At 39.0% G+C, this 14,545-nt stretch overlaps 1 protein-coding gene across 5 annotated transcripts in view; it reads right to left on the bottom strand.

The window, feature by feature from the left end:
* Positions 1-1,600: 1,600 nt before the first annotated feature.
* Positions 1,601-14,545, bottom strand: part of LOC136862981 (spermidine synthase) — a 281,341-nt gene continuing 268,396 nt past the window's right edge. For 4 of the 5 annotated variants that reach the window (XM_067139285.2, XM_068225830.1, XM_067139284.2 and 1 more), the window contains one exon: positions 1,601-2,262. In XM_067139285.2, coding sequence (XP_066995386.1) covers positions 2,104-2,262 — 159 coding nt within the window. In that variant the 3' untranslated portion in view covers positions 1,601-2,103. The remainder of the gene's footprint in view (positions 2,263-14,545) is intronic. The other variant, XR_010859107.2, reaches the window with a different exon arrangement.

The following is a 14,545-nucleotide window of genomic DNA, read 5'->3' as shown; positions in this document are numbered from 1 at the left end:
AAGATAAGGAGATAAGCAGAAGGGTACAAGCAGGAAATATGTTCTACCAGAATGTAAGGAACCTGGTGTGGAACAGAGAAGTTCCTATGAAATGTAAAGAGATAATGTACAAGATGTACTTACACCCTCATATTAACATATACATCAGAGACTTGGACTTTGACTGCAAGAAATGAGAGTAAAATTCAGGCCATTGAGATGAAGTTCCTGAGGAGTATGGTAGGGAAGACAAGGAGAGAGAGTAAGAAATGTGTTGAGGTCAGAAAAGAGAAAGGGGTAGAAAAACTGAGTGACAGAATGGAGAAGAATAAATTGAAATGGTCTGGACATGTAATGAGGATGCAGACGGGAAGGATACCAAAACAAGTGTTGAAGGTTAAGACAGAATGAAAGAGGGCAAGAGGGATGCCCAGAGCAAGATAGATGGGCTCTGTCAAGAACAGCATAACAAAAAGAAGACTGGACTGAAATGCAATTACTGAAGAGGAGTGGTGGAAGGACAGGCAACAGTGGAGAAGTGCCATCAAAACCCCGACCTAGCAGAAGCTGGACATGGGGGAATGAAAATGATTATGAATATTCTACCACTGAACTGGTCCTTCTTGAGTCCCAGCCTAAATCAAACAGAACACCAGTGAGATCTGTTAGAACAGCAACTTCTCTCCAGACACCAATGTCCAACATCAACACGTTCTCCGGCAATGGCTTTTCTGGATCAATGGAGTGCCATTCCCATGCGGACGTTCAACACCTGGTTAAAGTCTCCACAACAGATTCAGGGCTGAGATACAGGCAAAAGGCACACCAACATCATAAGAATGTCAACAATTAGGGAGTATGTTGCCAGCAAACCCCGTCTTTGGTTTGAGGTTGATGTCTAGATACATTTGGTCAGATAGTGTATATTCAAAGCTGCATTTAAAAATCTGGCACAGTAAATTACATTTTACAGGAGCTTAGGAGAGAGAAATTAAAGTAAGTTTACTGGTATACTGCAGGCAAAATTCGGATACTTCTTAACTTAATCAATAAATTAATTTAAAAACCACCTAATCGATAAGTAATACCAATATAAATGGTCCGTTATTGGACATTATAAATTTTCCATCTAACTCATTCCTGGTTGCCAGCGTTTTGCCCTCGTGGCCAAGCAGGCATAAATTTTTGGTAAAGAGAGAAAGTTTCTCATAGTGCATTGGCACTGCCGGTGGCTCCAAGTAGCCTACACAGTGGCCTCCACGGTATGCACTAGCCAGCGTCTTGGTAGGTGTGCTAGGTACCAACTGATGAGCCCAACCTAGCACACAAGGGCGAAACGCTGGCAACCAGGAATGAGTTAGCTGGAAAATTTATAATGTCCAATAACAGAACATTTATATTGGTATTATAAATTTACTCATTCGGGACAAATATTTCAGATTTCCTATGGGAATCAACATCTATATCATAATCGATAAGTATCGATTAGGTGGTTTTAAAATTAATTTGTTGATTGTACTCATCGATACGGTCATGAAGTGGACGGCTTGTAACACTTCTTAACTGTTAGTAAGTAGAGGGGTGTTATATGCAAATAATTAAATTAACATCTTACAGCAACTTCTTTTGAGAAATGTAGTTAATTTAAATATTGGTAACCCTGAATAAATTTCAGCTTAACACCACCATACATCTTATTATAAAAGGGTTTCAAGACCCAGGAGCACATATGAAGACAATGTCATCAAGGCATGTATTACAACACAGTATTGCACGATTTGCTAAGCCAGTAGCTGTAGCTCCCTAAGTGCTGGGATCTAAATTCCAGTATTTTTTGCTATTGTTAGGTTCATTCTGATGTGCAACATGACTGCCTCAGGTATAAGTACTAGGTATCACTTGCTCAAATATGATTACCAGTATTACTGCAGACTCTTCAACTGCTTCTTTTTGTGTTCCATTCCTTATTTTCCTTTAAAATCCTATCATTAACACCATCTTCCTCACCATAATTATCATATGAATGATTTACATTTCTTAAATGAAATTACACCCATATATAGTTTCCATCCTCTCAATGAAGAAATATTTTTTCTCTGAAATTTCATTCCTAAATTTATTTAATTATTTATTTGTTGTTAACCCTGCCTTCTTAATAGCTTTCTCAGCAAATCGTGGCAAAACAAAAGCTGATCGATGAACATCTGAGGTATAATAACGTAGGGACATATCTTCAAGTTGCTCTTCAGTAAACTGGTACACAGGTTCCTTGAAGACTGTTTCCTATAGGACAGAGGGAGATACAGGTTATATCATTACTTTGAGACAAATATGTTACATATACATAAAGCCATACCTCCCTCAACAAGCCATGCAATGGTGCCATATACACATGCTTGGTACTAAGCTTTGTGTTTTAGTCCACTCTAACAATGAAAGAGTTTCACTCCTGGAAACAAAGAGGTATGAGAAAAGGACACAATATAAAAGGGTACAGTTTGACAAGCATGATAATCATTACTTTCAATTTCAATTCTTTCTAAAAAGAACATTATTTCTGCATTTCATAAGTAAGAAGCAGTTATTTAATGGAGAGAAAACGTAAACATCCATAGAATAACTGAGGCGTCTAGTATCAAAACCGGCTAAGTCACAAAATTTACGAAAATGAGTTAAGGTTATCAATTTGAAGTAGAAATATAGCAATGAATTCATAACCGGCCCTGTCATGTTGCAGCATCGTTGTCTGGAATCTTGTGTTGTTACATTATGCAACAATGTGATATCAGTAGGCAAAATCGTTCCTTATATAGTATATTCTTTGAAGTCATAATATTTCGTATTTTGTTCGTTTGCAACACTGAACTACATAATCGCAGGTTTCTTACTGTCATTTGCGCAAAAGCAATCCTATTTCCTATGTGCTCGTATTTTGTCATTATTGTATAGTATAACGTGTATATTTTTCCAAGTGGTGAACTGAAAAATTTATTTTCATACCTTGTCCTACATAATGGAATGAATAGATGAAACCCCCAGATCAAGTGCAAGAAAGAGAACAAGATATACATCACAGTGGAAATCACAACAATGAAAGTGGGAGTGGTAAGAATAATATTTCATTTTATTTTACTACAGATTATCAAAGTTTCTCGCACAATATTCCGTTCGTGTAAAAGGTGAGGTATTTTACAATAATGATTTTGGGAAGTACCGAAGTCTGTGTAAAAGAGGCAAATCGCTGGCTTAAATGACACCTCACACAGCGATCAAAGGCATTACTCTTCCTCTCTCTAAAATCTCCTGCAGAACCACTTTGGCTCAACATGGAAAGATCATCAATCACTAAAACTATAATATTAGAAAGTGAAACAGCTATCACTTTTTCATTTAATTGCCTTTTTTACACAAGGGTTTGGAATTTAAATTGAATACAGTTATAAAAAAACCTAAAATTATACAAAATTGCAACAAAAACGGCCAGGTCAAATTTATATTAACAAAAAAAAGATGGGTTCGTTATGAGTCAGATTTCTCAAAACAGCGGAACTTAAATTTTAAACCATTAAGAATATAACTATGAAAAAAAATCCTTTGCGGCTATCATTGCTTTGTCTCTACAAGTTTTTCATCCATATTGAGAAATATGCCTTCAGTGACTCGGCCGGTTTTGATACTAGACGCCTCAATTGTGTCCAATCTTTGTTACCAAACAGCCGCTGTGAGTCTCTTCACTGTACATCACAAAAAGACATAAATCAGAACCTTATCATACTCCAAATAATGCCAGAACATGAAAATAAACTTACTAGAATGGTTTCAAAATGCCCAACCTGAGATTAGGTCCAAGTACTGGGTACCATAATAATCTTATCCAGGACTAATGTGAATAGCTGAATGCTGATTTTTATAGACTGAATACTAAGAATATCTTGTGACAAAGCAGTCAAATTTTATTCACTCCTGCTACATTATATTTCCACTGTATGTCACCCCCACCCCCACGAAGATGAAAGAACTCCCATGTTACATAAAAAACATACCCACCACTAAATTTCAGAATTTGATAGATAATATTGGTTGAGGTGTAGGCATAGAAATTATTGGTTGCTGTTTTGTTGTTATAATTAGTGAATATTTTACTGGACACATATCTTACAGTGTTTGTATACACAAGGAATGAGACATGTAGACAGGGGAGTTTGGTATAATTAATGAAAAGTGAGAACGCTTCTACAGTTTTAAGAGTATCTACACACAACAGTGGATCACTTGGGAAGTAATGTAAAACTGAGAGAATGTTAAAAGCTTTATTGAAAAGACTCGTGATCTTATGGAGATCAAAGAGGTAGCTGGTTATGAAGGTTACTGAGTTTGTTTCTTTATGGGGCGTGGGTCAGGAACTCACTGTCTAGGCAACTTGGTGGTATTCTAGTTAGATGGAGGTGACCCCTAATGGTGAAGTTCTAACTCAGTTTGTTTTTGAAGGAAGCATGAGTTTCTGGGGTTGAGCACATTCATACACCCTCGAGGAAGACAGCAAACATTCAATACAGTACGGGTGAAAATTTTCACAGTACAAGTACTGTTGAAATTTTATGCGAACAGCTGTGTCAATTGTACCACCATGGAGATTGTGTTGGCATTTAGGAAAGGAAGAGAATGGGACAATGTGACTAGAGTTATGGCAATTCGGGAAGGGTTTGAAGAAGTTTGATATAATGATTTCTTCTTCTTTCTTTTTGCTATTAGTTTTACGTTGCATTCTTGTCTGGCCAGGTTCATCCTGCTACAGTATAGAATAGACTGTACAGCCAGTGACTCAACACCGAGTGTCAGGCAGTGCATTGTAAGCTGACTCCCTCGCAGACAGGCAAAATAACTTCCACCAAAGATGTCGTTTGGGTGACAGTTAACAAAAAGGCTGCCAAAGTGCCCTCAAGAAGATTATCGCTAGAGATCTGAAGGGCATGTAGGTCGCAGAAAGGAAGACCATGCAGCTGATGGAAGGCACAAGTACAGAGAAAATAACGACTATGGGTACCGAATCCTCCATTTTAAACAGGATCATGATGGCTCATCATGAACCCCTGGGTCCAGAAGCAAGATTAACGTCTAATCACATACTACAGCAGGACAAATACTGGGTGTACACAATTAAACTGCCTGTGTTCAGCGAGACACAGCAACGGCTGTAAAGATCGCAGGGGTCTGAAATTTTATAGATATGCTAACTAAGCAATGCACTCATGATTTATGCCACTAAAGTTATTAGGTCCAAGTCCTACCATCATGTGAAAATATGGCACTGTAAGCAGTCAGAATGCGCAATAATCCATAACTCTGATGTTAGAAGGGTCTTCCAGTGGAAGTACGTTGTATCAGTTCTTCGGCTATTGCTTTGTGACACATGTTGATTTCTTTCGTGAAGTGAATGTTTGTTGAAACGTTAAAAAGTTGATCTTTTCCATGTAAACATAATGGCTATTGAGAAGAGAGATCGTGCATTGCTAGCGAAGGGGTTTTACCAAAATGGCAGCAATAGCAACGCTGCATTGCGGGAATATCCCCGACAGAAACGGCTGAGAAGAGGTCCTACATCAATTAATGGCCTAAGGATCATTAAAGAAAACCAAGGAAACAGATAAATTACGTGTCACACCAGGGAGAGGTAAGCGGGCCACCTGCATGGATGTTGTTGACGAAGTTGCTGTAGCTGACCGTGCTGCACATGCTGCCAATTCTGCAACCAGGGCTCAAGGTGCGTCACATGAATCTCTCGCTCCCCTGGTCAACAGTTCACAAGATTTTGCGGTGCATTTTATACTGGTACCCCTACGAACTTTACACTGTTTACAAACTGAAACCACACAATGTTCCATAATGCCGTGACTTTGCCCTTCGGTTTATGGCGCGCATGGAGGTGGACATCATAATGCCAGGGAATATTCTGTGGACTGATCAGGCGCATTTTACTAAGGAGGGTGGAGTGAATACACAGAACTGTCACATATGGGGTCCAACGCCTTCCCATGTTGTGCAAGAACAACCATTGCATTCAGCTTATGTTTACGTTTGGTACGGTTCTACAAGCGCCGTCATTCTTGGCCTGCTTTTCTTTGAGGAGATGACCTCTTGTAGGCCTGTTAGGTGTACAGAGACATCTGCAGGTTATACGGACCTCCTTGTACAACAAGTGATTCCAGCTCTGCAAGAATGCAACTGTGACTACACCATTATTTTCATGCAAAATGGGGCAACACCACATCATTTGCCAGGTGAAAGTTTTGCTGCAAGAAACCTTCAGTACCAACTGCATCATCTCTAGACATTTTACAGATGTGTGGCCTTCAACATCACCCGACCTAAATCGATATGACGTTTGGTTGTGAGGATATTTGAAAGTGTGTGTCTATCAAGGACATATCTGGTCTCTGCCACATCAAAAGGCTAGCATACAATGGCATGTTGCTCTGTTGCATATGCTGTGGACAACTACTGACAATGCCATATTACAGATGCAGCATATTGCTGAGTTGGTATGCCATACTGAACACTGTTTGCAAACATAAATCCTAATAAACGTGTTAGAACCACGGTTGTCATGAGTTTGATCTTTCTTGCGTTTTTTCTACCACCACTGCATATGCCATACTTTTGCCTGGAGGCAAGACTTGGAACTAATAATGTTTGTGGCATAATTTGCAAGTGCATACCTTAGTTAGTATATGTACAGAATTTTAGACTCTTACGATCATTACAGCCCGTGCCGTGCTGTAGAATGTAAGGCAAGCAGGAATAGGTACTAACATAGTTGGGGATGTGTGGGATCTGGTTACAGCAAAATGGAAGAAGTTTCAGGATGCAGAGATTGTAATCAGTGCAATACTGAGTAGGAGGGATATTGACTGGAGGTTGACTGGATATATAAATGAACTATGGAATGGGTATGTGGGAAAATGGGAGCGAGATTTGCCCATCCAAATGCGTAGGTAGGAGATAGGGATCTACGATGAGATGACCTTCACTTGAACCACAATGGTACATATAAGTTTAGAATTGTTTAAAGAGTTATAAGGAGGTACATCCAGGGACACAGGCTGGACTAGGGAGCGGTGAAGTAAGGTAAGGATGACATAAGAATGTTAGTGTTAAACAGTAAAAGTACTGTAAAGAAAGGAACAGAATTAAGTAATTTAATAGATATATACACTAGTAAATAGTGCACAGGAGAGTTTTCCACCTATTCAATATTAAGTTGTATTTACAATGTTATTTACATTACATGGGACTAGTTTCAACCCTACCGAGCTCGATAGCTGCAGTCGCTTAAGTGCGGCCAGTATCCAGTAATCGGGAGATAGTGGGTTGCAGCCCCACTGTCGGCAGCCCTGAAGATGGTTTTCCGGGGTTTCCCATTTTCACACCAGGCAAATGCCGGGGCTGTACCTTAATTAAGGCCACGGCCACTTCCTTCCACTTCCTAGGCCTTTCCTATCCCATCGTGGCCATAAGACCTGTCTGTTCAGTGCAACATAAAACAAAATAGCAAAAAAATGTTTCAACCCTACTCGGGGTCATCATCAGCCATATTAAACAGACACAATATTTGGCGAAATTCTAAAACATGTTTCTAAGCAGTAAGAATTTTATGAATATATAATTTAAAATATGAAGTGTGGTTGAATTAGGCAAGGGCTATGGCGCTCATAATGTTGCAAATGAAAATGAAATACAGTATTACGTGTGACGTAGGTGAGTAATAAAAGTACACTAAACATGCTAAAAAGCCTGGAATAAAAGCACAAATGAGGTGCTCTGTGTTGTAGGTTAAAATTTTTTTAGTATGATTATAGACTCAAAGAATTCAGTAGGCCCTGGTAACATATAACGGTTGTGGACCGAGTGCTATGGCACTAAGAATGAAAACAATGTAAAATGACACATATATAAAAATATATATTATATATATTGATGACTGGCAGTGTTACTTGGATCAACCAGATGTGATTCAGGTAGACTGCCTGTCACTTGATTGGAGCAAAGCCTTTGACCAAGTGCTACATGAATGACTTCTGTTAAAGCTACAACAGCTCGGTATATGAGGCAGATTATTGATGTGGGCGAGTTCCTTCCTGGAAGGTCGAACACAGTGTGTGGTATACGGAGGGGCCCGGTCACAACTTATCACAGTGACATCAGGAGTAGTTCAAGGTTCTGTGATCGGTCCCCTGCTATACATCGCGTTTGAGCTCGATCTTCCTGGATGTGTAACCGCACACATGGCACAATATGCAGATGATACTGAAAATGAAAACCTATAACCTGTTTTCCAGTCTTTGACCGGGTCAAGGATGTAATGAATGAATCAGATATAGGCTGTTACTACGATGGGGTTGCCACTCCCAAAGTGATTTATATTAATGAGTGATAGATGCTATGAAATGAGAATGGAGAGTGTTGCTGGAATGAAAGATGACAGGGAAAACCGGAGTACCCGGAGAAAAACCTGTCCCGCCTCTGCTTTGTCCAGCACAAATCTCACATGGAGTGACCGGGATTTGAACCACGGTATCCAGCAGTGAGAGGCCGACGCGCTGCCGTCTGAGCCACGGAGGCTCACGCAGATGATACTGTTCTGTATAAAAGTATAAAGAACATAGAAGACAGTCGAAAACTACAATCAGACCTACAAAATTTATCTGTATGGTGTTCCATGAATGGGCTAAGCATAAATGTAAATATATTAGGATAAGTAGACCAAGAAACTGTATAGAGAACACACATGAACTAAATAAGAATGTAATACCACAGTGTGCAAATATCAAACTTTTAGGATTAATTATTTCAAAGGATTTGAAATGGAACCTGCAGACGGATGAGGCAAGGCGAAAAGCGATAGAAGTCATGGGATTTTTTAACAGGAACCTAAAAGGATTCAAATCAGGGGTCCTACGAACAGTCTACCTCAGTATTGTAAGACCCATACTAATCTATGATTTTCCTGTCTGGAGTTCAACCACAGTCACAAATCTAAACAAACTTCAGAAAATACAGAATCGGGCGGAAAGGCTAATAACTTACCGCTCCCATCTTCATTCGGCTAACTCCCCACAATAGAAAACATTGTCAAAAGAACCAACTTGATCTTCCTCCGAAAATCCCACGCAGGCTCCATTAACCTTGACCCGTTTTGCTGCCTTTCCCTATCCTTTCGCTCTGTCCATAGAGGCATTAATCTTGTCCCTTCATTAGCCTGCACCACCTCCTACCAATCCGGCTACTACAGCTCATCCGCACGTCTCTGGAATGAGTTACCACCTAAAATAAAAGCCTTGCCTCTACCGCAGTTTACAAACCATGTAAAAAGATGTAAATCTCTGTGTGTGCATGGACGGGAGTGAAAAGGAGAGAAAATGTTGTCGAGTGAATGAATTACTGTAAGAGTGTAAATATGTGAATAATGTAATTACTGGTTGTTGTTTTTTTACTAGTTGCTTAACGTCGCACCGACACAGATAGGTCTTATGGCGACGATGGGACAGGAAAGGGCTAGGAGTGGGAAGGAAGCGGCCGTGGCCTTAATTAAGGTACAGCCCCAGCATTTGCCTGGTTTGAAAATGGGAGATCACGGAAATTTTTTTTCAGGGCTGGCGACAGTGGGATTCGAATCTACTATCTCCCGAATACTGGATACTGGCCGCACTTAAGCAACTGCAGCTATCGAGCTCGGTACGATGGTCTTCAACCAGTCTCTGATAAGTCTATGGCTTTCGTATGGCCTGAGGTGAAGAAAGACTTTTTTCTCCATGATAACTGAATCCATCCCATACAACCCCCTCTTGCTGTCTTGTAGAAAATATTTTCTCTTCTTTCCTGAGGTCATGCCATTAATATATGATCAACCTTTAGCACCATTCAATTTCATCACTGAAGATCACACATTTCCATTCTTTCTTTCAGGTCACATGCTCTCTCGCCCATTTAACTCTCTGCTTATGTGTTCCTGTCATACAAGACTGCTTTTTTTCTTTTTTTGTTTTCCAAAATGTCTCTCACTGACCATCCTGGATTAATGTAGATTTGTGGACAATGATAGTGGGATCTTGTGAGAGTCATCCCAGCATTGTTCCACCAACACTAAAGCTTCCTAATAACTTTGCCCCCCCTTTTTTTTTGTCTAGGTCCCAACTTCTGTGGTATTTCAAGTGACTCCCCACATTATTTTCTTTAACTTCAGGAAACTGTTTATCACAGTAAGTGATCTGACACATCTCCTTGCTTATGTAGCTGTCATTTTGCATTCGGGAGATAGTGGGTTACAATTACACTGCCGGCAGAGCTGAAGATGGTTTTCTGTGGTTTCTCTATTTTGAAACCAGGCAAATGTTGGGGCTGTACCTTAATTAACACAACGGTCGCTTCCTTCCCATTCCTAACCCACTGTCGACATAAGACCTATCTGTCAGTACGACATAAAGCAAATTGAGAAAAAAAAACATTCTCCTTGATATTTCCTGGGAAGATAATCCCTTTTCTTTATAGGCTGTAATCAGTCCCTGTTCAAAGCAGAACAACTGTGACTTCCAAATCATTTAATTTTGGCCTATAACCTCCACACACACAAATTTTATATAGTAGCTCATGCTACAACTGTAGCCAAGAAAGGAACTGAAATTGAAACTGCATTCCAAAGAAGGGCAGGGAAGGGAAGGGAAGGGAAGGGAAGGGAAGTATGTATATTATATTATTGAAGTTTACCAGTAAGACATTATATGGCAATGCTATGTCTTATAAATGTGTTCTTGTATACACTGCATTACCTATTTTATGTTAAGATTGTTTACTATGTCAAAAAAGAAACATTCTTAACAATAAGCAACACATCTCACATGAGCAAAACCGAATACCTTTTGATGTATTTTGGAAAGAATATCTATAAGTTAAATTTATGAATATACGTGAAAGATCATCTTGTCATTCCTGTCAGTTTTCAATATCTTAAGCATAATTTCAGATGCTAATGTCAGTTTCTGGCAAACTATTTGCAGAGTATTTTTATTCTCAAATGAAAGGGTCCACTTGTTCAACACTTAATTTCGTATACTGAGTTATATGTTAGTGGGAATAAATGTTTTGTCCCCTATGAGGACATCCTCAGTTCCTTGAAAGATAAGCATAAAGTTGCAAGGACAACACTTAATATCATTATATATTTGTATTTGTAAAGGATGTGTTCACGTTGAATTGTATCCTGAACACCAAACTGCAGTCTATGTGGACACACATTAAAATTCAAATCTTGTAAAGACAACCTTAAAATTACTTATGTGGACGATGAAGTCTTAAGCTTAATTATATCCTGAGCACCATGCTTACTGTCTATTTAAAATCATGTAATATATTGAACCCATGACCTTTGTGCCCAAAGAATATCATGCATTAAATTGTCAATTCAATAAGAAGTTCGATTCTTGATAGCATGGAATTGACACGTGGCAAGGGGGCGATTACCTTCGGTCCCACGCTCTGGGATACGTGACGTCAGCCGCACGTGTCAATGGCGGAAGAATCTTAAGTAATTTTTGTGAACTATTTCAAAGCGCGTGTATATGGCGTGCCCAAGCCAAGTCGAAAATATAGTGCCTATAAGTGAGGTCATTTATCCCACAAATCGAACATGTATAATTTTAAATGTCCATGAACACTACCACCAGAAATGTAGTGAGTACGTAGTCACCTTCAAAACTCTTGTAATTACAGTTTAGTTACGTCTGAAAAGTTATAGAAATTTTCTTGGCGGCAAAGGAAGATGCCCGGAGACCTGCTGCTATATATAAGAATTGACGCCATGACGAACCTCCTGCATTTTGTGTTACGAAGCTGAGGACAGAGGGTTGAGCTGCTCTGTGAAATCAAACAACAAAAGTAGACTAAGTCCAAACAGCAGATTTTAGCCATTGTGGCTGGGGTCTTGACTCCATGTGGAGATAGTTTTCTTGAATAGAAATAATTGTACCAGATAGGACGGTCAAAGTACTGAATAAATTCTTATGTGATAAATAAAGTAATTCGTGTGCGGAAGTAATTACAGTCCATCGTGTGCGCTCAACAAAAACAAGTGAAGGGCATTTCTTTTTTTATGCTTTATTTCCAGGAAACCTGAAGAAAAATAATGACCTGTAAAGCCAGAAATGTAAAACTGGCTAAATAAAAATGCCAGGGTCGTTGGTGAGCCCAATGATGACCGATGGCGTAACATAAGGTATGTGACTTACCATCTTACTACCTATTATATCTTGTTTCATGATCTCTAAAATGTGTATTTGAATGGGGTATATACGACGCAGATGGTCCCCCTATGTGGTTTTTGTAAATGTTAGAATACGATTAAAAAGGAGTCATTTGTTTTATTTTCCACTTGGATAAATTTTTGAAGTCTTGCGAGTGCCGTATGATGTAAAAAGTTATTAAATAGGGTTTCGAAGTGATATCAAGTCCAATGTAGATCGTCATTTCTGTGTGCTTAGTGCCTATATTTTGTGATGTCAAATTAAGGGGTTCATTTGACGTAACATTTTTCTGTCTGAAATTTTGACGTAAATAATATAAGAAATCCATGGTTACTCATTTTCAATCAAGTGGAAGTGTGTTATCGGGTGAAAGTATAGAGTGATGAATTTGGTCACGGAGTGAAACGTTTTGTAGGCCCATTTAAACTGTGTCTGACTGACAATAAAAAAAAGATCTAGTAGAATTTTTCAGTCATTTTTCGTGAAAATCCCGTTATTAAAATACGATATCATTTTATGCAAAGTTATTCATTATTAATGCATTGTGCGTTATTAAGCGTCGTGGATTCTAGTAAGGATTTTATTCCAGTTCTTTTGTCGCTGATAGTCATGAGTTGGGAAACAGAGGTTAGTTTTGTCGTGTGAGTTGAGATGAGATTTGCGAATCAGGTTAGAGACCTGTCAATGAAGCCAGGACTTGTGGAAGCCCGAGGAAGATTTTATAATGTTGGGAATGGAAAGCAATATACAAAGAATCCGCGCTGGTATTAATTGGCGACGTGTATAATTATTGTGGGCATTTTGAAGTATAATCTATGTGCATTTTGTTGGTTAGAATATCGTATTTGTTTAATTATGTGGCGGAGTTTAAAAGGGAGCATTTTGAGAAGCCAGTCAGGTAGAACGAAACAGATGTATCATATCAATAACAAGCAGGCTTGGGCGAAATGCCGTCAGCTGATAGGGGAACACAGCGGGGATATAACGGGACACGCGTGGAATTGAGATTGTATTTCTCGGCCGGGGAGAACGTTTAATGTTGGATTTAGTTGAAATTTTCATCCGGGAATAACCTGAGTGTTATTAGATACTGTAAAATTTGTTTAATTGGGGACGTAATGTGCATTTGATACCACGGACTTAGAGTACAGTGAACAAGATTAGCCAAATTCAGGGTTGTCCAAAATATAGAGCGATGGTAGTGATGATTGTTTGTCTGTGAGGGTGCGCAAACTTTATAAAATGTTATGACGAGATATGACATCGTAATTATATGGCGAGTTGCTTCTGGTTTGTACGTAGATTATTAGGGTTATCCAAGTGTTAATAATGGCTAGCGTTAGATTAGATTTAAAGTGTGAGGTCATGAAACAGGAATAAACTGGACATGAATGATGTAATCGTTCTTTTCCAGCAATAGGAATCAACAGATAAACATCACAGTATTAAAATTGTGAAAACACAATTGCGTAGGAATTTGTGAAGAAACCAGAGTCCGCGGAGATAGAATTTGTTGTCCTTTAAGATTTCATTAAATCATTTAAATTTATTTAATTATTAAATTCAGTGAAACAGCATTTTGAAATAACTTTAAATCAAGCAAATAACTTGGAGATGCATTCTGGAAATCTTAGTTTGTTTTCTGGGGAATGTGTAAATGTTAACGATTAAGGGGACATATCCAAAGGTAATGGATTTTACTGCCACAAAGTATTGTGAGCATTGCTATTGTTGCATTATTTAACTTTGATTAATTGAGCAGTGAATGTGCTGGGGATAGTAAAGTGGAAACTTTGGTCATCAACCGATGTAACTTAATTGTGTTTAGCCTTCAGCTTAGAAACTTGGATGGTCTTGGGGTCATCAACCTCAGTGACTTAGATTAGGGCCATATGCCACTGTAGCGTCATTTTCCTTGCGGTCATCATCCACAATGACTTTAAAGTAACTTAGAAGTTTAGATGTCGGTCCATGACATAGACGCAGGTCACATCGATTCAATTAAGGGTCCATGTCGTATAACCACTGTGTGGCACACACCCATTGGACTGCCTTAATTATACCCAGAGTCCAGAGTTCGTGTTACGAGGGCTGGACCATAACGAATCACTATGATGGTACATGTAGTCTCACATGGAAGCCGAATTTAAGGATTTCCAGACTTTTCTTTCTTTAATAAAAAATGAGACAATGGTTTCTAGTAAGAATGCCCATCAGGCAGACACGTCAAAGGCTCACACCAGTGTTCTGACCTTCTATGTAATAAAAATGAT

The sequence above is a fragment of the Anabrus simplex genome, chromosome 2 (genome assembly GCF_040414725.1).
Source record: "Anabrus simplex isolate iqAnaSimp1 chromosome 2, ASM4041472v1, whole genome shotgun sequence".
Lineage (NCBI taxonomy): Eukaryota > Metazoa > Arthropoda > Insecta > Orthoptera > Tettigoniidae > Anabrus > Anabrus simplex.
The sequence above is the reverse complement of the archived record's forward strand: the minus strand, read 5'-3'. Positions and strand labels throughout refer to the sequence as shown.